Source organism: Oryza glaberrima, chromosome 2, assembly GCF_000147395.1.
Source record: "Oryza glaberrima chromosome 2, OglaRS2, whole genome shotgun sequence".
NCBI classification, from domain to species: Eukaryota; Viridiplantae; Streptophyta; class Magnoliopsida; order Poales; family Poaceae; genus Oryza; species Oryza glaberrima.
Window position 1 is genome coordinate 24,561,039 of NC_068327.1, and position 25,740 is coordinate 24,586,778.

Here is a 25,740-nt window from a genome sequence, read left to right on the forward strand (position 1 = left end):
GGTGGTAGCGATATACATGAATAATTCTTCATTGATGTGTGAAGCAACGAGTACAGGGGGGTTTGACAAGTAGCGCTTGAGCGCGATAAATGCGTTCTCGGCTTCTTGGTTCCACTCAAATTTGTCCTCCTTCTTGAGCAGGGCGAAGAAAGGTTGTCCTCGTTCCATCCTTGCGACGAATCGGCTTAGCGAAGCCATGCATCTTGTCAACCGCTAGACCTCCCTGAGCCTTGTGCGCGACTTCATGTTCTCGATCGCCTTGATCTTCTCGGGATTTGCCTTGATTCCTCGTCCTGAAGCCAAGAAACCGAGGAGCTTCCCTGATGGTACTCCGAACGTACACTTCTCCGGATTGAGCTTCATTTGGTATCTTCGGAGGTTGTCAAACGTTTCCCTGAGGTTGTCAATTAGTGAGTCGCTTTTCTTGGTCTTGACGATGATGTCGTCCACATATGCTTTGACGTTTTGTCCAAGCTGAGTACCGAGTGCTCCTTGGATCCTGCGCTGCTATGTGTTTCCTGCGCTTATTAATCCAAAAGGCATCTTGGTATAACAGAATACACCGAAAGGCGTGATGAACATTGTCTTCTCCTCGTCCTCTTTTGCCATGCTGATTTGGTGGTAGCCGGAGTAAGCGTCAAGGAATCTTAACAACTCACAACTAGCTGTTGAATCCACCAATTAGTCTATTCGAGGAAGAGGGAAGTGGTCTTTGGGGCATGCCTTGTTGAGATCGGTGAAGTCGATGCACATCCTCCACTTCCCGTTGGCTTTGCGTACCATTACTGGGTTTGCGAGCCACTCTGGATGGAGGACTTCTCTTATGAAGCCAGCTTTGAGAAGTTTATCGAGCTCTTCTTGTATGGCTTGTTTTCGGTCGGGCGTGAATCTCTGCAGTTTCTACTTAACTGGCTTGGCATCGGGTCGCATCATCAGTTTGTACTCAATCACCTCCCTGGGTACTCCCGGCATGTCTGACGGTTGCCAAGCGAACATGTCTGCATTGTCTCTGAGGAAGGGGATGAGCACGAGTTCCTCTTTGTCATCCAGCGATGCCCCGATCTTGACAGTTTTGTCGGGGTTGGAGCTAGACAATGGGATGATCTTGATGGCGCCATCTGGTTTTGGCGTCTTCTTGGGCTTGCTCACTTTCTTGGGGTTCTCAGTTGTGGCGGGCGGGTTGGGAGTATGCTCGACCATGTCGAGGCTCCGCTTGTCGCACTGTACTGCCAACTTGGCGTTCCCTTGGATAGTGATTGTCCCTTTCGGTCCTAGCACTTGGTATGCGTAATGCGCCGCCGCCATAAACTTCGCTTGTGCAATTCTCCCAATGATGGCGTTGTAGGCGGTGTCGAACTCTGCGACATCAAAGGTGATCTGCTCTGTTCGGAAGTTTTCTGCGAGTCCGAAGGTGACGGGTAGCGTGATTTTTCCCAATGGTTTAGACGACGACTCCGAGGTGATTCCGTGGAAGGGCTGATCTGTGGGTGTCAGCCCGCTTTGAGGTATTACCATCGCGTCTAAGGTGCTGGTGAAGAGTAGGTTGATCAAGCTCAAGCCGTCGATGAGAACTCTCGCCACCTTTATGTTCCGAATAGTGGGTTCAACCACTATCGGATATTTGCCAGGTGTAGTCGCGATCTTGGGGTGATCCGCTTCCGAGAACTCGATCTTGTGTTGAGACCACTTCATCTTGGCGGTTGTCGTCTGTGAGGTGGATCAGACCTCGCGTTCCGCTTTTTTGTACTCTCTCTTAGAGGTGTACGATGTGGATCCGCTGAAGATGTGGGAGACGTGTAGGTCGTATACTGGAAAGGCAGAGTCGGAGTTGTCGGCGGTGGCTTCTTCTGCCGTTTCGACAACTTGTACTCGTTTCCCTCTTTCGATCGCTAGTTGCCCACGAGCTCCTTTTTTATGACATAACAATCCTCCATGGCGTGATTGCTTGTCTTGTGGATTGGGCACCATGCCGTGCGCGAGTCGTCGCTCTGGGGTTTGCGGCGTTTGGACGGTTCCACTTGCTCCGTGGCGAGGACCTCTCCCGAGGGCTTGCGCTTCCCACTCTTGCGGCTTCTCTTTTTGCTTGACTCTGCTGCATCCTTATCGGTCGACTTCTTCTTCTCATCTCCCGCCTTGCTTTTTCCCTCCTTGCGCCTCAGAGCATCGTTTGCATGAGAGCATCTATCGATGATCTCGAATAGCTTTCGGGCAGATGTGATTCGGCGCGTCGCCAGCTCCTGGTGGTGTACCGATCTCGGACGCCTGATTTGAATGCTCAGACGACAGAAGCATCGGTGATCTCGGGGATCTTATTTCTGCACTCGTTAAAGCGCCGAATATAATCCCGCAATGACTCGCCCAGGTTCTGAGTTAGAGCGTGTAGGTCGTCTTCAATCGCGTGGCGCTTGTATGTCCCTTGGAAGTTGGCGACGAACTGCTGCCACAAATCTTCCCACGAAGAAATTGAGTTCGATGGGAGATGGACGAACCATGAACAAGTAGAACCTTTCAACGCGGCTAGCAAATAATTAGCCAGGGTGTTGTCGTCTGTGCCAGTGGCATAGAGAATTGTGGAGTAGACTTGCATAAATTCTTCTGGGTCTGTACTTCCATCATATTTCTCAATAGATCCCAGTCAGAACTTCTCGGGCCATCGCACGTTGCGGAGCGCAGGTGTGAATGCCCTACGTTCGTTTCCTGAGATAGGGTGTGGCCCGTGGTTGCAACGTTGTCGTGGAGGCCGATCTGAAGAGGACGACGAAGACGAGGATGAGGGGTCGCTTGGGTCAGGAGCTCGGCTTCTCGAGCGATGATCGCGTCCTTGATCTCGACTCGGATGAGGTGATTGGGAGTTTCGATCTCGTCGGTTGTCGCCGTTCCTCTCTTGTCTTCGGCGATTATTCTCCTGATCTCGGTTGTTGTAGTCGCGCCGGTCATTATGGGGCCGATGGTCTCGATCTTCGTTGGGGGTATTTCCTCAGCCGTTATCTCTTTCTTGCCGTGAGGGAGAGCGATGACGGTGTTGTCGATGCGGAGTTCCGTCCTCATGACGAGAAGGAGAGTGATGGCGATGACGATCGTTCTCGTTACAATCCCTCCTGTTCCGCCGACGTCCGTTCAGATGTTCATGAAGATCGCCATCTTCACGGCGCGGCGATGTAGGATCACGTCTTTCTCGAGGGGAACGGTTGCCGGTGGCATGTCTTCCGACGAGGTCTTCTCTATCCGCGTCCTCGGTGGGTCGCTCTCCGTTCCTGCGCGGTTCTGGGCCGCCTGCTGCTTCGGCAAATACGGCATTGAGGTTCGTCACAGTCTCCCGTAGTCGCTCTACCCATTGGCTGGCGTCTGGGTTTGTTACTGGATCGAAAGGACTTTCCCTCAATATCGCATCTAGGTTCCGCAACTGGTGAGCAGGCGTTCTCTCTACTACGGACGCACTTGTCTCAGTGTTGTCTACCACGTTTACATCCCTAGGTGACTGTGAAGAGGATTCGTAGCCTTCCAGGAGGTGCAATACGGATGGCTCATTTGCACCGACGAATCCCACAAACCGATATGGAATCGGCGCCGCATCTGGTTCCTTGGCAAAGCACGGGTTTTGAACTCGTGGTTGTTGGACGCGATGATGTGCTGGTTTAAGGGTCCTGAGGAAGATTCTGCAGTTTGTGAGATCATGAGATCTAGATCTATGGATCGGACAGTAGGTGGTTCCCATTGGTGAAGTGCGTTGAATTCCTCGTTCCCAACAGGCGTAGAGTTCAGCTTGCACGTGGAGTATCACCGACAGTCCTTAAGAGTGTGCTTGGTTGTCTTATGCACAGGACACCAAGATCTCGGTCTTAGGGTGTTCATCCTTGTCGGCTTTGATCTTTCACATGGAGGGTGAAATTCAGCCGCCTAAGGGTTCCTCCCAGATGTTGGGGCCGTCGATGTTCCGTTCTCCACCTGAGTGGGAGGAATTGTCGGCGGGACATCGTTTCCCTCAGTGGTTGCCGTACCTCTCTCGTTCCCGACGATGATTGGGCCAGGCGAGATTGGTGTAACGGTATAGATCGGAAAGACAATGGATCCGACCTGAGTCCACACCAGCGGTGTCGAGGTAGAAACTCCTTAATCGACGCTGGCGATGGCACTGTTGTCGGGAAGTCCTGAAGTCATACAGGTAGATCCTTGAGCACCAAGCTCCCCTACCTGGCGCGCCACTGTCGACGAGAGATACTCGCGGTCCGGATGAGTTAAGTATTGGGGTACGTTGGAATGAGGGTCTACGTAGTACAAAAGATATCAAGCAAACAAAAGACAAGGATTATACTGGTTCAGGCCCCTTATCAGGTAATAGCCCTTGTCCAGTTTATATGAGATTAATGATGACGAGAACAGATTACAAATATAGTAGACAAAACAGATGGTACCAACAAGATCATAGTTGAGGGATTCGACGAGACCTCCTGCGGCTTGGTTCCGTGCACTCTGGCTTCGTAAACTTTGGTGGGTGTATGGTCAATGAGATGCGATGCCCTTCGCCTCCCCCTAGGGGTCCCTTTTATACCATGGAATACCTTGACCCCCAAGTAAGACATAGGGATATGTAAACCGACACGACATACCATAGATTTTATCCTTTCCGAGTAGGACTTCGGCAATTTCTTAACTCATAGAGATATTTTCCATAATTAGAGATGAGTTCCTAATGGCGTATACGGAAACGATCCGTATACGTGAAGTTATACCTTATCGGTATATTTGAAAAGTTGTAGGATAGAGGGTATGCCTTATTCATAACCCTGACAACTATTATTAGGTTTGTAATTTTGCTTTCATATTTTCAGCGAAAAGACTATTCGCACGTTACTTTTGTCTTTTCTAAAGGTTTTTTTTTTCGGAAGAGAGGAGAGGCGAAGAGGGGTGGTGGCGTGGTGCTGCCGGCGGCAGCGTAGGTGCGGCGAGGTGGCCTTTCGGCCGGGGTGGGCTGCCTTCGCTGCTCCCTATAGGCACTGTAGTTCGTCCGACAATCTTCAGAATTGGCTTTACAGTTCACGATGGCTTTGAGATGAAGCCGTAGCCGGCTGCACGACGGCGATTGATGTTGGCTCTGGCATGGTCGCCGAGGCAAAAAGTGGGATTGCCGGAGGTGGCAACGAAGTTTCTCTCAGAAGAGGAGGCCGTTCGGGAAGCTCTCGCGATGCCAAAGTACGGCAAGATCCGGCTAGGATGATGGAGATGGCGGCTGCGTCGGCATCCCATCCGAGACACCACGTTCATGCCCTTCTTCCCAGGGCACGGTCAGGTTCCCGTTTTTACAGGTTGAAGAAGATGGTGACTCGGTATCTTCGTCGTAATCGTCTTTCATCGAAGAGGCATAGAATTCCGGCTCTTGAACTCACCTCGTCGAGATCCTTTAGCATCAAGCCCCATACCTAGCGTGCCACAGTCAAAGGACTATGTCCTCTTATGGTATTTGTAGAGCATAGGGAACATTAGAACCAAGATATGCGCAAGATTGTATTAACACTACTACGAAAGAGATCTTTGCATGCGGTTAGCTGGCCCCTATGCATGGAAAGGTCTGCAAAAATCGCTATTTTTCTATGCGGGAAACGCAACCGCATGTAGAAAGGTGATTCTCGAATGTGGTCCACATAGCCAACCGCATGCAAAGATATTTTTCAGCCAAAAAAATAAAAACAAAAAAACCCCGAAACCGTAGCCAGCGCTAGATGCGCGCCGCTGCGGCCGCCCGCCGCCGGCCGTCGCGGGGCCGAGCGGCCAACCCCTCCCTAGGGCGGCGGATCCGGCCCCTCCCGAGGGCGGTGCCGCCGGATCCGCCGCCCTCGCCGCTTGCCGCTGTCGCCCACTGACGCCATCGCCCACTAACGCCATTGCCGCAGCCGCTCCCTAGGTTGCCGCCGCCGTCACGGGATGGCTCCTGTCACTCTCACAGGGTCTTGACCGAGGTTGTTGTCGCCACGAGGGAGGGCGCCGCACCGGATCCATGTGGGAGGAGGGCGGCCGTCCCCGGATCCGCGCGGGGGAGGGCCGTCGTCCCCAGATCCGCGCGGTAGAGTCACCAAGCGCCTCCTCTGCTGGCTTCCTCGTGGGGGATCGGCGCCAAAGAAGACGAAGGGAGCTGGGATGGCGGATCCACGCGTGCCGCCCGCTGCTCTAGGTTGAGCTCCCACTCCGGCCGTCGACCCCGCTGCCACTCTCGCCCGGCTGCCACCGCCGCCCGCCGCACGCCACGCCGCTCTCGTCCGAAGCCCGCCCCGCGCCGCTCTGCACTCGGCCGTTGAGGTGAGGAAGAGAGAAAGTGAGAGAGAGAGATAGAGAGAGGAGATAATAAGTGTGTGAGAGGAAGAGAAGATAAGGTTGCGGGTGAAAAATTTTGAACTGGTGGAGAGGGAAGGCGGAATCCTTAAGAGGCCCGCATGCAAAAATCGGCCTGCTTAAGCGTCCGCATGCAAAAATCGATTTTTTTTGCATGCGGCTCTTTAAACTTTAAATCGAATTTTATGGCACTAAATCAACTCATAAAAAGTTGTCAAAAACAAAGTTGTAGAACTCATTGAGATCTAACATTTTTCTTTCGGTCATTTCTCCAACCGAGTTTTATTGAACTATATAAAATTTAAATTTTAAAATATAAGAAATTCAAATAATTTTTCGGGTAGTAAATGATTTCAAATGGAAAAATTGTCAACAACAAAGTTGTATAATGCATCAATATCTACAACTTTTGTTTTGGTCATTGTTGTATATGACTTTGTTTAAACAGTTTGAATTTGAATTTCAAAATATGACAACTTCAAACAACATTTTCAAATATTAAATGATTTCAACTAAAAAAAGTCATCAATAAGAAAGTTGTATAACTCATCAAGATCTATAACTTTTATTTTGGTCATTTCTTCATCCGACAAAGTTATAGTAACATAGTTCACAAAATTTACATATCTCTCATGTAGTTTTATAAACTATAAGAGAGATATGTAAATTTTGTGAATGATGTTACTATCATTTTGTTGAATGAAGAAATAACCAAAATAAAAGTTGTCTTGATGAGTCCTACAACTTTTATTTTCATTACTTTTTCAGCTGAAATTATTTACTGCTTCAAAATATTATTTGAAGTTTTGAAATTCAAATTTTTAATTTATAAAACAAAGTCACAATAAAAAAAATGGCCAAAATAATAGCAGTAAGAACACAATAACATGATAGAGCATGATTTGAGAAACATTTAGGAAAAAGAATTATCCAATTTGGAGTTCATATGAGTGAGATAAACTAGTTTCAAATTTTCAAATTTTATTTTCGCATACGGCCCCTTAAAATGCCCGTATGGAAAAATCGTTTTTCCATGCGGGCTCTTAAGTAGTCCGCATGCAAAATTGAGCTAATTTTTACATGCGAACCTCTTAAGTGGCCCGTATGGGAAAATCGATTTTTTTCATACGGGCATCTTAAGGAGCCATATGCGAAAATGCCGCTCGATTTTTCCAGACACGGCAAGTTATGGTCCGTTTGCAAAAATCATGTGGTCTCGTACAAAAAAATCGTTTGTGTAATAGTGTAAGAACACGGATGGCAAGTGTTTATAGTCGTTCGAACCCTCAAGATGAGTAATAGCTCTACTCCAGTTTATATGTATATTTGGCGAAAAATACCACACGAACTATAAGATGGCTAGTCTAAATCACCGATTAGGATCCACGGAGAACGGCTCGACAGGATCTAATCAACAACTAGGGCTTTAGCTTTCACCAGATTGTAACTTGATGGCGCTCTGGCTATGGCTTATAATTCAATGCCCTACCCTCCACGGGGGCCTTGTATTTATAGCGATGATCACATTTTTCTCTAAGTAGAGATATTGTCTTCCCCGAATAGGAATCTGACACCTTCTATGTCACGTCCCAAAACGATCCTAAAATATATCCTTTAAATTATGCCTAGAATAATTAAAATTCGTGTGAAAGCCTCCAAAAATTAAAATGTGCAAAGTACAAGTCAAATAAGGCTTAGAGGATTTTTGTATATTTCCTAAAAGCCTAAAATGTGTAGATAAATTTTAGTGAAATTTTCAGAGCACAAATTATGATTATTAAGAAATAAAAAAGTTGAAAAGGTTTTATAAAAAGAAAAACCCTAAAAACCCTCCCTCCCTCTCTTGGGCCGGCTCGGCCCACTTCCCTCCCCCTCTCTCCTCTTCCCCCGCGGCCCACTCGGCCCCTCCCCGCGCGTGCGCCGCTGACGGGTGGGCCCGCCCGCCACCCTCACTGACGGGTGGGGCCCACCCGTCATCTCCTTCCTCCCGCCGCTCCCGCCGCCTCGCCCGTGCCTAGCGCCACCGCCGCCGCGAATCCCGCCGCCTCCCGTCGTCCCCGCGTGAAATCAATAGGGGGGAATTACTCCCCGTGATCCCCTCTCCCTTTCCCCCCATTTTTCCCTCTCTCTCTCTCGCATTCAAACGGCCGGATTTGCTCCCGCAAATCTTGCCGGCGCCATTGATGGCGGCCGGACCTCCCGCCCCGGTTTCCTTCCTCCCCGGCCGCCCTCTCCCCCTTCCAACCCTATTTAAACCCTTCCCGCACCTCCTTCGCCCGTTTCCACCCTTTGACGCGCCGTCTCCTCGCCGGAATCGAGCTCGCGCCGTCGCCCTCTCTCTCCTCCGTCGCGGACGACTTTCGGCCGGCCTTCTCCGCTCGCCGGGACCGTTTCCCGCCCCGACGTCGCCTCCTCCGGCTTCGCCGCACCGTCGCCGTCCCCGTCCACCCCCTCGTCGAGCTCGCCGACCGCCGGAGCGCCGCCGTCCCCGTCGACCTGAGCCGAGCCGCCGCCTTCCTCCGCCTCGGCCGCCGTTTTCGTCGTCGCGTCGACCTAGGGTGAGCCGTGGACCGCCGCCTCGTTTCCCCCTTTCCCTCCCTCTCTCGACCGCCGCTCCGCCGTGCCTATGGCCGCCACCGGCGACCATAGGGGCGCGGGCGCGCCGCCTCCCGCCGGCTGCGCCGACGTGGCCGCCTTCGGGCGCGCCGAGCGGCTGCCGCGTGGGGCCCGGCCGTTAGCCGCCCGCGCCCTCGGGTGCGGCTGACGCGTGGGGCCCACGGCGCCGGTCGGTGTGAGCCCGGGTGCACCCGGTCCACCGTGGACCGTGAGGCTGCCGCGTGGGCCCCACTCCCGTGGACCCGGTCCGCGCGCCCCCTCCCCCTCGGCTAACGCAATAAATCCTTTTTAAATTAAAATTTAAATAAAGAAATTCACAAATATTCACTTAAAGAGCATATAAACTTCAAATGGCCATAACTTGGCCATTTGAACTCGGAATTGGACCGTTCAAGTCTCTAATTTTTCCTTAAGAAGTCGAGAACCCATTTTTGTGCTTTGTTCCTACTTGTTATATGGAGTTTATTAGAGTAAAAGCCTTTTTTCTTTCCGTTGGTCGTGTAGACGCTACAGCTTCGGAAGATTCGCTCTACGTGGAGGTTGAAGCCGACATTTGGAAAAGCAAGCAAGGCAAGTCACATCATCCTTGAACATATTGAATCACAGTTTATAAAATTATTTTAATTTAAATTATTGCATTATCGCTTTATTTAAATTCCCGCGTTATCACTATTTTATTTAGCCATGCCTATTTACCTTTGTTATGACCTTATTATTATTGTTATTGTTATTATTACCTTGTTCACCCTAGGAAAATAAAACCCCAACTAGTGGGTACTCTATTTATGGTTCCACTAGTATGAACTTAGGTAGATGCTTGCTGGTTAATTAGGCAACATTAGGTGGTTTTACAACTCTAGTCTTTGGGAATATTCATATCACCTGGACACTATGGAATGTTTGGATTATTGTGGAATTGGATTCACACCTCCCCCTCTATTCAAAATCCTCAAAATGGTTTTAGGCTGGGCTCGGGGTGCATGGTTTTGATAGTAGCACCTCGGCCACATAAGGACCGGTCTTCGGGCCTCTGTTGCAAAGCACTACCGTACTTCCACATGTCTAGCGGGTAAGGCTTAGTTTGTGGCTCAGTCTGGTTATAAACAAAAGTACACGGATGGAGATGGACGAAGTCGGGGGTCGATGGACATCTCTAGGGCAAATGAAGGCTACACGAGCTGCGGCCCGGTAGTCGAGATGTCATGGCACAGGGCTGGTGTCCTGCTGCTAGGGGCTCAGTCCTGCTTACCTGTCCCGGAGGTTCTGGCCGTAGGTGGGGTTGGGTCGGTACTCTTGTCTATGGCTAGGATGGGTTGGAAACTATGTCACGTCTTTCGTCCGTGTGCCGTGGTGGTATGTGGCACGTGGTTACACGTGAGGAAGATGTGTCTTGTGGGTAAAGATATACACCTCTGATCAGAGTATAATCTATTCGAATAGCCGCGCCCTCGGTTATGGGCAAGCCGAGCAATGTACCCAAGTTAGTGTTTTAATTCTTAAAACCTGCTTAACAACTAAAATGTGGAATGGTTGGCCTGGGTTGGCTTGGGACGAGCTGGGACCCAGGGTCGGGTTGCCAGTTCGGTCTGAATCATCGTAGGCCTTGGGTTAAGGCAAGTTCGTGTGGGTTCACGGCCTTGATTAATAATCTTGTATAGCTCTTGGATCGTGTTTACCAAATAGCTTGAGCAACTAAGTGTCTTTTAATGTGGTTTACTGCAAACCCTAACCCCCCATATTATAATTCCCTTGTACTCCCTTGCATTTATTCTGCACTTATGGGTGTGTCTTGTTGAGTACGGTGGTTGTACTCAGTCTTGCTCAATTTTTTCCAAACCCAGAAGAGGAGTTCCTGGAAGATGAAGGCTTTGGTGTCTAGCTCGTGCCTGCCGTCAAGCGCCTGTGGTCGTCGCCCTAGTCTTCCGCTGTTTTTCGTTTGTCTTCATGTGTGCTGGGCCTTCGCCGCCCATGTAATAAATTATCTATTTACGCTTCCGCTTGTTAAACTCTGAATTGTATCAACTTTTGGTGTACCTTGCCTCCTGGGACAAGGAATAATACACGCACGTAAGGAACGCCCGTTAGGTTATTTCCGGTTGTGACATTCTATCCCACCCCGAATAGGAATCTGACACCTTCTATCCCACGAAGACAATTTTCTTCTAGATTCGGCTTTGTATTTGTAGTGATGATCACATTTTTCTCTAAGTAGAACTCGGAGGATTGGGAAAAGATATGGGCTAAGGAGATCTTTTCTTCTCCGAATAGGAATCTGACACCTTCTATCCCACGACGAATAGGAATTTGACACCTTCTATCCCACGAAGACAATTTTCTTCTAGATTCGGCTTTGTATTTATAGCGATGATCACAATAGGAATCTGACACCTTATATCCCACTAAGAGAATTTTCTTCTAGATTCGGCTTTGTATTTATAGCGATGATCACAATGGGAATCTGACACCTTCTATCCCACGAAGACGATGATTACAATAGGAATCTGACACCTTATATCCCACTAAGACAATTTTCTTCTAGATTCGGCTTTGTATTTATAGCGATGATCATAATCAAAGTATACCTTCCTGTATATCATTATAGGTATGTGTAACAGCCATCCCTCCAGAACCGCGTAGCCCAGCACAACCGATTGGTGGGCTCACATACACATACCACCTCACTTACACTTTCGTCCTCAATTCGTGTAAAAGGGTTAACTCGGGAGTGGCATGGTTGGAGGGACAAGACCTTATAAGTTGGTTACACCCTTGCTAAACTAGCAAGGTGGTACTAAATATGTGCACACAGCTCACATGGGCCACACAGGCCTAATCTTTATTGGGCCGAGATGTCACATACACCCTCCCCTCCCCCCTCAAAGGACTCGACATCCCCGTTTGTCACACCCAGAGTTTTCCTTCCCTTAGGTTTCAAATCACTAATAAATGACTTCAGGAATTTGCTTTGGTTAACCAGGAGAAAACCCCAATTAACAATGCATTTAATAATCGGAATTGTTAGGGAGAATTTTTTTCCAATTCTCTTTGCTCTGAAAATCACTAACAGGACTTAAAGAGTAAATATCAAATCACCGAAGGCAATGTTGCTAAGTTAAAAGTGTCAAGTTAATTCCATTCCTCTGCCTTTGGTCATGGATTGTGCCCAATTCACTCCCCTCTAAGTCCGCGATTTCGTTTTACATGACGAACCGTATCCGTGTCAGTTTGCGGGACCATTTCCTTTCCTTTCCTAAAACGGCACCGCATTGTTTTTCCTTTCTGGGAAAGTCCTAGCCACTCCTTTTCTATTTTCCCTCCGCCTCTCCCCAGCCGGCCACGCTCCTCACCTTGCTGTGCGCGCCTCCCCTCTCCCCCTGACCAACTCCCTCCCCTCCCTCCTAGTCCTACTCCCTCTAGGACTCCTCCTTTCCTAATCATATCCACCCTAGTCTTTTGTGTTTTTCCCGAGTCCTAGCCGCAAGCCGCCGTTGCATCACCGGTACTCCATTCTCCCTTCCTTTGGATGTATTTGGTGCAGTGTTCATCAATTCATCTATCTAATTCCTTCTGTTCAATATTTTCTAGCGTCGCCGTTATCGATCCCGAGCTCACCGCCGCTACCGCCGTCGTCCTCCCTCCGCTCGCCGTTGTTTTCTGGTGGGGTTCTCCATCCCTCTAGGGTTAAGTTTTCTCTGTCCCTAGCTTTTGCGTCGTGTGTCGTTGCCCTAGCCCTGGAGCCGCCTTGCCGCGCCTCGCCGCCGCTTGCCGAGCCATTGCGCGCCTTTCCGTACGCCGCCACCGCCTTGCCGAGCCGCCGCCGCGTGCCGCCCTACCGAGCCGCCGCGTAGCCGCCGAGCCGAGCCACCCTAGCGCCACCGTGTCGCAGCCGTGTGCCGCTAAAACCTAGCCGCCGCTTAAACCCATTGCTCGGTAGTTGAGTTGTCTAGCCGTAGATGCTACCCTAGGTTCCTACTGGCCTATCGTTTGCCGTATCGGGGTTTTAACGTGAATCGTGTCTAGCCCGCCGGTCTAGCCGCAGCCGTTGTTGAGTCATCCGCTCGTTCGTTTGAACGAGGTATAATGTCATATGGGATGGAATTTACCCGTACTCAGCCTTTGTTTACCCTGATTCATTGATAGCCTGGGGTAATAAATTGACTAGATGATTGGTCCAGGATTGCTTAGCCATGCTTAGATCAACTAGCTCACAATGGGATTCACTATAATATAGTCCTTAATTTCATGATGATGCTATGCCTTCTTGGTATATGGTTAATTAATTAAAATATGCTTTACTTGGTGGGTTGTGGGCACATGCATGATGATTTATTTGGTGATCATGCCCATGACAATTAAGGACCGGCTCTCGGGAATCCCTGGAAGATATACTCGTACTAACCACAAGCCAGATGGGCTCCAGGCTGAATCATAAGTATAATCCTTTCTAGCTAGCGCACCATTGGCAAGGGTAGGCGTGATAGAGTATGGATGGACCTGGATTTTGGTCTATGCTGCTTCTGGATTTACCTAGGCACGAGCGGGGGCTGCCTGCTCCCAGATTTCGGAGTGGGGGTGAAACCGGAGGTGGGTGTGCTGGTTAGGGGTGGTTATATGGAGGGTTTTGTCACGACTTCCCCCTTTGCAGTATCATGGTGGTACTTCGGGGCATGGTTTCATGTGTGGAATTGTGTCTTGTGGGTAATGTTGTGCACCTCTGATCAGAGTAAAACTATTCGAATAGCCGTGCCCGCTGTGGTCAACCAGCTCACCGTGATTAGTCTCACCCTAATAATTTGACTTAACGAACTAGTGTAGTTCAAGTGGTTTTGGTTTGGGCATGTCGCAACGTGGTTTAATTAGCGTTGGACAGTGACGATGTTAATACTGCTTAATTATCTATTGATTTTTACTTCTTCAAATTATGATTTACAAATGCTGCTTTTACTGCAAAATATCCTATGAGTCAATCCTTTGGTTATACTTGCATCATACCTTCCCTTGGTACTGCAAAATATCCTATGAGTCAATCCTTTGGTTATCCTTGCATCATACCTTCCCTTGGTATGGTACTGCAAAATATCCTATGAGTCAATCCTTTGGTTATCCTTGCATCGTACCTTCCCTTGGTATGACTTGTTGAGTACGGTGGTTGTACTCAGTTTTGCTTTATTTTTCCCAATCTATGAAGAGTTTGCCTGTGAAATTATGGAGAAATGACATGTGCCATATGCTCGCACACTGACCAGTATGCGCAACAGCGATCATACCTTCCCTTGGTATGGAACTGCAAAATATCCTTTGGTTATCCTTGCATCATACCTTCCCTTGGTATGACTTGTTGAGTACGATGGTTGTACTCAGTCTTGCTTTCTATATGCTCGCACACTAACCCGTACGCAACCATGAGGGTCGGCTCTGATACCATTTGTAACAGCCCTCCCATGTGCCTCACACATAGCCCACATGCGCCATATGCTCGCACACTGATACCATTTGTAATGGCCCTCGGCTCTGATACCATTTGTAACAGCCCTCCCATGTGCCTCACACATAGCCCACATGCGCCATATGCTCGCACACTGATACCATTTGTAATGGCCCTCCCTCCAGAACATGTGCAGCCACGTCCCTCCAGAACCGCGTAGCCCAGCCCAACCGACGGGCGGGCCCACTTACACATATCACCCCACTTACACTTTCGTCCTCGCTTCGTGTAAAAGGGTTAACCCGGGAGTGGCATGGTTGGAGGGACAAGGCCTTATAAGTTGGTTCCATCCTTGCTAAACTAGCAAGGTGGTACTAAACATATGCACACAGCTCACATGGGCTACACAGGCCTAATTCTTATTGGGCCGAGATGCCACAGTATGTGGTACTTCCGTATAGTACGAACCCAAGTGTAGGAGGTATGTCTTATCCTTAAGGACCTTAACCCTAATAAAGTGAAAAAGAAGAAAAATTCATATGAACTATACAACATATTTACAAATACTTAATATTATTCATACATTTTTATATCATATATAAAACATTAAATTGAAACTGTTGAAATATCAAAAAAAAAAAATTTATGGATATGGCGTGCAATTTTTTTTTTAGAAAAAGGCAGCTGCCCAGCTTTTGATAAAAAGCATAAGAAGTTCGTACAAGAAAAACAAACAAAGTAAGCTGGGAACACCAGCGCAAAAGAGAAGTACTAGGGGGAGAACACCCCTGCTGCTAGCACAGCACACACACGCCAGATGAGAACGAAACTATTGAAACTAGTCTAAGTGCAGCCAGGAATTCGATCATCATTAGTTGGGGCGGGTCCTCCTGACTGGCAGCTTGACGCGTTCCCTTGATCTCCCAGCTTCCTGATGACAGCAAGCAGTGAGTCCTGCAAAGTTTCTAGCCTCCCAGCCACCTTCGGCGATCTCAAACTTTTCCACTGCATCAACAGGCATAGCACCTTATAAGGCAACTGGAGCACATCTTTCATTATATTGTTATTAAAAACAAAATCATTTGGCGTAAGCCAGATGACCCAAGAACAGATAACACATAAGCAAAGAGCACTCCTCTTATCTTTGCCTAGTGTCTGAATAAGATCATACAAATCAGTTCTATTCGATGGAACAAAGCTCCAATTCAGAATGTCCCTGATGCAGCACCAGAGGAATCTGGATGGGGCACAAGTAAAGATTAGGTGATCAACATCCTCTCTATTCTTCCTTTGCACAAAAGCCAGAAGAAAATTTTGACTTTCAGAGGAACACTAGTCTCCTAAATCTCCTGCATCCAGGTATCTCTAACCCCACCAAACAGAATCTCCCTGTATAAAGATTTGGTAGTAAACACCCTAGATGTTGTGAGTTTCCAAAACATGGTATCTCTTTCATTTGTCAGCTAAATCCCCCTTAGTTTAGTTTTGACTGGAGCTCATTCTACTCATCCATTTCTAGAGAACCTAGGGATCTCCTTAATTGAATGTTCCAGTCGCCATCTGCACCAGCTTGCTCAACAGTACTGTCTCTGCATGAACATATACTGTATATGTATGGAAATTGGGTTTTCAAGGGAGTCTCTCCCAACCAAACATCATTCCAAAAGCTAGTAGACTTCCCATCACCCACTATGTAAGCACTACCAAGATCCATCCACTTCTTGACCTCATGAAGCCCTTTCCAGAATTGAGAAGCCCCCTCATCACTTGACTGAAAGAACCCCCCCCCCCCCCCCCCCCTCTTTGCATGTATTTTTTTTCTTAAAAGTTCACAGCAGGCATCCTTACAACCTGTCTCCAATTTGTAGATCCATTTACACAGCAGCGCGATATTCATTACTCTGGTATTAGTAAAGCCTAATCCTCCAAACTCCTTGGGCCTACACAGTGCTTCCCATTTAACCATGTGGTATTACCTTTTATTTTCCAGGCCCTCCCAGAAAAGTCTAGATCTGATGTTGTCCATCTTGTGATGAGTAGACTCTGGCAAGAGATAGAAGCCCATCATGTACATTGGGATACTGCTCAAACATGAATTGATTAGAATAGTTTTGCCTCCATAAGATAAGAAACTACACTTCCATGTCCCTAACCTTTTCTTAATCTTGTTGGGGACTATCCCTAAATCAGCAACAGTCAGCCTCCCCTCATGAATAGGAATACCTAGGTAGGTAATAGGTAGAGTTCCAACTTTGCAATTGAAGAGATCAGCAATCCTCTTTGCCCCCTCCTCGTTTTCTGATCCCACAAGCGTCACCTCACTCTTCTGGTAGTTTATCTTTAGACCTGACATTTCCTCAAAGCATAAGAGTAGAAAATTAACTGTGCAGATGTTCTCATCTGAATTTGTCATGAAGAGTATGGTGTCATCTGCATACTGAAGATGTGTAAGCCCCCCATCCACCAGATGTGGTACTACTCCCCTAAGGTGACCTGCCTCTTTGGCTCTAGTCAGCATTTCTGAGAGAGCATACAAAGTTGAAAAGTAGGGGAGACAGGGGATCCCCTTGCCTCACCCACTTATAAGTACTGAAGAACTCCTCAGTTTTGCCATTGATGTTGATTGAAACCTTATCTCCTATTGTTGCCTGTTTAATCCACCCGATCATCTTCTCATCAAGCCCCTTTTTCTGTAGGACATCAAACAGAAACTACCATTGTACCTTATAATAGGCTTTCTCGAAATCTAGCTTCAAAATGATTCCTGACTATTTTTTCACTTTAAGCTCGTGCAACACCTCATGCAGAATGACCACACCCTCTAAAATCTGCCTACCAGGGATGAAGGCAGTCTGACTCTTATTAATTTTGTCAGCAAACTTTGATAGCATGTTGGTGATCACCTTGGTCAGTAGTTTAAAGCACACATTGAGTAAGCAAATTGGTCTAAAGGCTTTGATGGTGTTAGCGTCCCTAATCTTAGGGATTAGAGTAATCACCCCATAATTAATCCTCCACATCTCTAATTTTCCTTCAAAGAGCAAATTCATCATTTCTTTTATTTGCCCTTTTAATTGGGGCCAGAATTCCTTATAGAAGCAAACAGGGAAACCATCTGGACCCGGAGCAGTGTTAGTCTTCATTTCTTTCAGGGCTTTTTCAATTTCCTCTAAAGTGAAAGGTTCAACTAACTCTTCATTGTCTTCATGAGAAAATCTGCCTCTCCTTTCCCACATATTTTGACTGAGGCAGAACTTGGGAGGTAATTTAGCACCAAAGAGCTTCCTGTAGTATTCATAAATATGTGTTTTCAGCTCTTCAGGGTTTTCAATAGGATCATTGTCACCCTCTAAAGTTCTTATTGTAGACTTCATTTTCCTGCCATTAGCCACCCCATGAAAAAAGGCTATGTTGGCATCTCCTTCCAACAGCCATTTCTCCCCACCTCTTCTTTGCCAATAAATCTCTTCCGAGATGAAGATCTGGTTTAGCTCCCCTTCCAACCTATATCTGTCTCCCCATTCAACAGGAGATAGAGCCCTTATTTCAGACTCAGCATATAACTGTTTAATCTGTCTGCTAATGGTGTCTTTTTTCCTGCCAATCTCCCCTTGGTTATTCAAGCTCCACCCTCTCATTTTCCTTCTAAGAATGGATATTTGACACTTCCAGTGATCTAATATTGAAGTCTTCCTCCTTTCTGGCCAATTATCTATGATCCAATTCTTAAATCCTTCCTGGTACAACCAACTCTTCTCAAATCTAAAGGTATTACGGTTAGTTACCATTGACTGTCCATTCAACTCCACCAAAATGGGACAGTTGTCAGATCCCACTCTCATTAGGCTCTGGACTAAGGATAAAGGGTATAAATTCTCCCAAGAAGCAAAAACCAAAATTTTGTCCAGAACCTCTCTCACAGGATCATTTTGCTTGTTGGTCCAAGTGTACTTACTGCCCCCTCTGTGCAGCTCTCTTAACTCTGTGCAGGAAATGAAAGAGTTAAATTTTTCAGCCCATCTTTTACTGATCTGCCCATTAGACTTCTCCTCAGCAAACCGGACTAAGTTGAAATCCCCCCCTAACATGATGGGGTCCTGATGTTTTAAAACCAAATCTGTCAGTTCCTGAAGAAACCTCTCTTTTATATCCATTAGGACTGGACCATATACATTCACCAACCACCATCTCTTCTTATCTGTCTTAGTCTCTATTAACAAACTAACAAAAAATTCCCCTAGATCAACCTCTATAACCTCCACTAATTCTAGATTCACCCCCAGCAAAAGGCCACCAGAGTGCCCCTCAGCAGGTTTAGTAAGCCAATGAAAATCTCTACCACCACAAAATCTACTCAATTCATAGTCTTTGAAACTCACTCTAATTGTCTCCTGCAAACAAACAAACTCCACTCTATGTTTCTTTATTAAATCTGTTAATTGACCTCTTCTGCCAGGGTTTCCCAAAACACTTATATTCCAAAAAAGAGCATTCATCATGACTTAGATGGTAATATGGTATCATCACCCCTGACTGCACACAGCTCTTTGCCCGTGGCATCATGGGGTGACACACATCCCTCAATCTCAATAGGTAATGGAAGTCTATCCTCCACTTTTTCCTTATCTAACCTATCTTTAGCAATGCAAATCAGAGATTGGGCAGCCTCTCTAGCTTTCAGAGTTTGTATGTTTGATTTAACAACATGCATAGAATCCCCAAAATTAATGCCCGAATCTAGAGCAATTGTAGCAAGACATTCATCATTAACAGTATGGAAAATAGCGAATTTATTCATACCTAAGATGTCATTCCTTTCAGAGATCCTCTGTTGGGCCTTCATAGCAACAGGTACACCATCCCTAGCAATTCTCAGACTCTGTCTTGTTGCAATTGCTGGCCCATCATTCTTCTTCTTCTTTCTCTTATTTTTCCTTGATTGAGTAAAGCCATCCTCAGAGTGGGTCACTTCTTCTTCTCCTGTAATAGCATCTAGTTGTTTGATGTCTTGCTCCATCAGATCCCGCAGAGAACATTCTTCCTTACTGATACTATCTTCTAAATGTATCTTGCTGGACTTCATTCCCTCCTCCCATCGTTTTCTTCTGCATGACAGATAGCCAGTAGAGTGTCATCTTCCTTTGAGAAACAGTCATCATTCTGTTGTCTCATTGACTTTTGAACCAACTGGATATCTGGGATCATGGGAGTTTTTTTAGCTATAGATAAAGAGAGACTTTCCTTGGATCCTTCAGCCTGGGTAATATTATTCTCCTCTATCTCTTCCTCATCTATGCAAACTTCTGGTATATCCACTTTATCTTCTTCTTCATCGAAATCTCCTTCCAGATCCTCCTTCTGTGCGACAACTTGAGTATTGCTTCCTGAACCTTTCCCACCAAGAGAAGTTTTCTTTTTGCCATCAGGTTCCTTCTCATCGCCACCCTTAGCATTTTGGCTGTCTTGGGAGTCATCATCCTCTTTCCTCCTTCTGTCATCTCTCCAGTTCCCATCTTTGGGTACATCAGGGGTGTATGAGGTTTGTTTTATCCCTTCAGGCATCCAAGAAATCTTGTATCCTATCTTATTTAGAAAGACTTCAGTGGTACCATTAATCTTAGCTGGATCTCAGCAGAGCACCTTGACCCTAACTACTTCCCTGATCAGGCTAATGGCATTAACTTCCACAGGGTCACCCACAAGATAAGCCAAGTTCCTCGTGATTTTCTCGGTTCTAGCTATGGAAGGCACTCCAATAGCTTTAACTCAGACTTCATGAAGTTCAGCAAAGGCTTCTATTGTTCTTTTAGTCTCTCTCACATTAGCCCTCACAGTTACTGTCTGAAAATCAAAGCCCTTCAGACGAGTCAACTCTCTACGGGATTCTTTGGAAGGGAATTCAATCAGATATTTTCTCTGCTCAACCTGCTTCACCTTCCAGTCCCACAACTGATGTTTCTCAAAAAGATACTTTAGTTCATCCACAATTTTGTTAACAGTGCAAACACCACTCTCAATGGACATCACACCAATCACAGGTTGCTTTAGAATTTCTTCCTCAGAAACATCAATGTGCATGCAATGGAAAACTTGACCAGGCATCCCCAAGCCACAAAGTTTCAAACCCTCATCCTTGAACAAATCAGAACAATTAGAAGAAATATGACCTGATTTTTTGCATGCATAGCACATCGGAGGATTTGTGCACGAAGCTTGTTGATGACCTCCTCTTCCGCATTTTTAGCATCTCTTCGCCATTTCATCCTCCCGGATGTCCTTCCCTTCTTTCAGATCAATGAGCTTCTGCAGATCAAAGCGGGGATTCTCGAGTCGATTATCTCGCCCTGGATCGGATCCCCACTTTGCTTTCTGCTTTGAGATCAGATCCGGCTCCCACCGTTCGCTCACCGCGTCCCGGTGGGGCAGATCCTCCCTCGTCCCTTTCTGCTTCATGCGTCCTTGAGGTTCCTCCATCCGCCGCTCTTGATCTCAGTGGAGTTTGGCCCTCAAATCTTCCTCCTCCTGACCAGCTTCCCGATCCTCCCAGCTCCCTATCCCTCGCTCATCTTGCCTCCGCTTGTTGCTGAAACGATTTTGATCTCCCCACCTCTTCTCCATGCATTTACCTCCAATCACCTCGGCGAAGGACCTGGAATCCACCAAACGCGGCTTGATTTTGTAGATTCTTCTCGCCCTCGCACCAAATCGCCTAACCTCCCCTTTGGTGGCTGGAAACCCTAGGGTTTTTTCTGAAATGACACTGCCCTTCGGGACCCAAATCCAAGCCTTTTTTTGCGACGACCACGAATGGTTGACTAGGTCTTCCAAACTTGTACCGAAAGGCTGTGTGGGCTTGCTACAGTGCTCGGGCTGGAGCCCAAAACTTTCGAAAGCCCTAACTCCCGCCATGGATGAGCTTGATGCCTCAGGATTTTCCTCAATTCAGCCTTTCTCCATCCGATTCCGGAAAGTGCTAGAAACTTCCGAAGTGACGCGGCAATTCATCACTCCAGCTGCAATCATCACATCACCGAGAGTCACCCGCCCACGCGGAGATGAGATCCTCTCGTTCTGAGGCTCCAATCCCCTTCTTCCCGAACAGGACGCGGAAAGGCCCCCTCTGCCCAGCCATGGTGGAGAAACCCTATCTTCTAGAGAAGAGCCTCGTCTACCCAGCCATGGCGGAGGGGAAAATCCCTCTCCGGAAGGCGAGGTGAAGCCCCGACCACTCAGCCATGGTGAGGAACTGCGTCGCGAATCGCCCGAGAATTGCCCCTCTCCAACCGCCTCTCGCCTCTCCATCTCCTTTCCATATGGCATGCAATATTTGCAAATGAACTCGTGAGACATCGTATAATGCTAGTTGAAACATCCAAATAAATCCTCGTGCAACATTTAAAACAAATCTTAAAGAATAGTAAAACATTTTTTATTGAAATGTAATCATGTTGGATCTTATTATAAAGATATATATAATTAAAAATATTTCAAAGTTTACTTAAAAAGGTTTTGACGTGTATATACGAGGGAAGAATATATAAAGAAAGAGGGATGAATGTTTAGCATGCAAAATGGACAGGCAGCAACGTACAGGAGCAGTGCGACAACAGCATGCAGCACTGGTGGAGAAGTGCTTTTTAGTCCCGGTTCGTAACCCCCCTTAGTCCCGGTTTTCAAACCGGGACTACCAATCCGGGACTAAAGATCGTTATCTTTAGTCCTGGTTCAAATACCCGGGACTAAAGATCGATCTTTAGTCCCGGTTGGTGTTACCAACCGGGACTAAAGAGAGGGGATCTTTAGTCCCGGTTGGTAACACCAACCGAGACCAAAGAGAGGTAGCGGCGGTGAGATGGTCCTTTTCTTTTTTTTTCTTTTTTATTTTCTCTCGAATCAAGTGGGATACATATCCCAAATCAAACCCCAAATACCCAAATCATACCCCAAACCAAAGTAACATCACAAATCTTATACATCACAGATCCATACAAATGTACAATGAATCACAATATTGTCCATACAAAAGTACATCACAGTGAATCATAAATAAAAAAACAATGTTGACTGCCGCTGTTGCTGGCCTCCGGCTGCGGTCCCATCGGCCGCCGTCGCACGGCCGCCTGCCGCGCGGCCGCCGCACGGCCGCGGCCCCACCCACCGCCGCCCACGGCCGCCTCGCTCCGCTGCCGCCGCACGGCCGCCTGCCGCGCGGCCGCCTCGCTCCGCCACCGCTGCGCGGCCGCCTCGCTCCACCGCCGCCGCACTGCCGCGGCCCCACCAGCCGCCGCTGCGCGGCCGCCTCGCTCCGCCGCCGCCGCACTGCCGCGGCCCCACCAGCCGCCGCTGCGCGGCCGCCTCGCTCCGTTGCCGCCACCTCGCTCCATCACCGCCGCCTGGCCGCAGTAGAGAGGGGAAGGAGGAGGAGGAGGCGGGGATAGGAAGGGGGAGCAGAGAGGGGAAGGGCCAGGGGAGGAAGGGGATATCGAGGAGGCGCTGGAGGCGGATACCGAGAGACTTAAAGAGGAGAGAAAAAAAAGGCGAGGGGTCACCGCAAGGAGATAATTGGGGCGCACGCTCGGCAGTCTATTTTGGTCCCGGTTGGTATAAACAACCGGGAGTAAAAATAGATCTTTAGTCCCGGTTGTTTATACCAACCGGGACTAAAGATAATTGGAGCCTGACCCTACCCACCAACTTCTTTAAACCGGGACTAAAAATGATCTTTAGTCCCGGTTGGTAACACCAACCAGGACTAAAGATCAAAAAATTTTTAAACGGGACTAAAGATGATCTTTATTCCCGGTTTTATTGCAACCGAGACTATTGTGGAATTTTGTCGACCGATCAAAGATGGTTTCTCCACCCGGGACATCCCATTTTAGGTTGTGGATCCGGCGCCCAATCCTAAGCAATCTTCTCATAGCGGGGATAAAAACATTGGAATGCTTTCAGACATTTAAGGCTCCACCTGGGCATGACTGCCATATATATACGAGGATTGCTGCAGCATACCTCTATATAACACAAGTGACATCCAGTTGCTTTGCCAAACGACTCACCCTTCTCCTCTCACATAAACACAAACGAACTGCCCCAACAAACCTTTATTAGACATGTTCAACCACGTCGAATCGCCTTTCACCCACTGCATCTTCCTATTACTCTCTTGCGTTGCTGTGTTAGCTGCCCACTCTGCTGACCCGGAATCATCTCGTAAGGCAAGTGCGCACTCTCTCTACGACCCACAGCCGCAGGACTTTCCAAACCATGGTCTCTACCGTGCCTACCAAGTTATCCAGCATTTCAAGAACACAATCACTTCTGACCCCAAGAACGTGACGGCAACCTGGAGCGGCCAAGATATTTGCAGCGAGACGAACTACCTCGGCTTCTACTGCTCGAACTTGGGGCAAAATGAGAAGCTCACAGTCACGTCAGTCATTTTGAATGGCTACGAGCTGCGCGCCCCAAAGCTTCAAGGTTTCATCGACCAGCTCCCTGATCTTGCATTTTTCCATGCTGCCTCCAACGACTTCGGCGGTGACATCCCCCACATCGACAGACTCCCTTACATGTACGAGCTAAATGTGGATACCAGTCTCCATCCTAATGGCTATTTTGAAGGTGGTGTCAACACAGGCGGAACCATAAGCGCCGGTGATAGCAGCAATAGTAGGAGAAAGGGGAGGAGGAATAACTGCCTGACTGCTACGCTGAACTTCACATTTCATTTAGGCATTGGCAACATGAAAGGACGAGGCATAATTCCGGGAGCTACAGATGCTATGGCGCTCCTCCTCAACTATAACAAGTTGTCAGGACCACTTCCGGCGAACATCGGCTTATCCAAATTTAGCTACCTCGCCCTCGCCAACAACAAGCTCACGGGGCCAATCCCCCAATCAATTGGGCAGGCCCAAGATTCTCTCATCGAGATGCTTCTCCTGAACAACCAGCTCTCCGGGTGCCTCCCGCACGAGCTCGGCATGCTCACGAAAGCGGCCGTGATCGACGCCGGCATGAACCAGCTCACCGGGCCGATCCCCTCCTCCTTCTCATGCCTCACCAGCGTCGAGCAGCTCAACCTGGGCGGCAACCGCCTCTACGGAGAGATCCCCGACGCGCTCTGCAAGCTCGCCGCCGGCCCAGCCGGCCGCCTCGCCAACCTCACGCTGTCCAGCAACTACTTCACGTCGGTCGGCCCGTCGTGCTTGTCGCTGATCAAGGACGACGTCCTCAACGTCAGGAACAACTGCATTCCGGGCCTCGCCAACCAGCGGCGGCCGGCGGAGTGCGCGTCGTTCCTGAGCCAGCCGAAGACGTGCCCGGCGGCGAGCGCTACCCACGTGGCGTGCCCCGCCGGAGCTGCCAACGCCGCGGCGGCGCCGGTGGACAGGGTGGCAAAGGACTACTCCAGCTACGTGACGTACGCTACACTTCACAAGTGAGGCTTGCATGCATCATGCATGCATGCAGTAGGGGACAGCTAGAAGCTAGCGTCTCGCTGGTATTTGCTCTTGTATTCTTGTGTTCGTTTGGTGTGTTCGTGAGTCGTCATTGTGGTTTGTTTTCTCTGCACGTGTGGCTAGCTATGGCTGTCACGTCTAGATCTCACCTCTTGTACTCTTGTGTACCTGTACTATGTGAAAATCATTTGTGATTAGTTTGGTGTGTGCCCTGTTCTACATGTTTGATAAAGTTTACATCATGTAAAACGTATCTTTCAAAATAACATCATGTAAAGCACCAAAGTGTCGGTGGCACCCTGGATGATGTGGATAGCCATGGAAACGAACACGTCATGCCAAAAACGGGCGGAGCGCTGTGGAGAGAGCATATCGCTCTCACTTTTAATTACTCCGATGGGCTGGACATATCACGTACTGTACGTCTGTACGCAATTTTGAAAGACTTTGTCACCCAGTTCCTCTGTTTTCAACGAGAACGTCACGCTTTTCTTTTCAAATGACTGAACACAGAGTTACTCTGTTTTTTACAAGGACCTCAGGCATGAAACAGAGTTGCTCTGTTTTTTACACCAGTATAAACTCTAGACTATATTTTCTGCGGAAAGCAATGTAGCTCGCATATTTGGTCATCTATTTAGCATAATCTTAGTAGTGAAAATGAAAAATCCTTATTGTATAGATCTTTATCTTCTTAATTATAAGCTCAGCCACGTCGTGGTATGCGGCGACTATGGTGTGGCGGCGGCGTCTCTCCTGCGAAATACGCTACAGTGACCCGTGTAGGTGAGGTTATGCGGCTACAACGATGGAACAACAGTGAGTTCGTTCATTTGTGGGGGACGGGGGCGATGGGTGTCGTGCTAGGTGGCATAGCAGCGACAACTTTTGGTGAGATAAATTGCGACG

General features: G+C 48.1%; 1 protein-coding gene across 1 annotated transcript; it reads left to right on the forward strand.

Annotated features, from left to right (window-relative positions):
* Positions 1 to 3,013: 3,013 nt before the first annotated feature.
* Positions 3,014 to 25,122, forward strand: LOC127762613 (uncharacterized protein At4g06744-like). Its single transcript, XM_052287098.1, has 3 exons — positions 3,014 to 3,311; positions 23,549 to 24,022; positions 24,101 to 25,122. The coding sequence occupies exons 1-3, from the start codon at positions 3,014 to 3,016 to the stop codon at positions 24,811 to 24,813; spliced, it is 1,485 nt and encodes a 494-aa protein (XP_052143058.1). The 3' UTR covers positions 24,814 to 25,122.
* The last annotated feature ends 618 nt before the right edge of the window (positions 25,123 to 25,740 follow it).

Bases quoted from the DNA above. Each gene is read 5' to 3' on its own strand.
- LOC127762613 (XM_052287098.1), top strand. From the start codon at position 3,014: ATGACGGTGTTGTCGATGCGGAGTTCCGTCCTCATGACGAGAAGGAGA. The intron at 3,312-23,548 runs GTCTCCCGTAGT...TTGCTGTGTTAG, and splicing joins CGGCATTGAGGTTCGTCACA to CTGCCCACTCTGCTGACCCG. The intron at 24,023-24,100 runs GTGATAGCAGCA...CATTTCATTTAG, and splicing joins AGGCGGAACCATAAGCGCCG to GCATTGGCAACATGAAAGGA.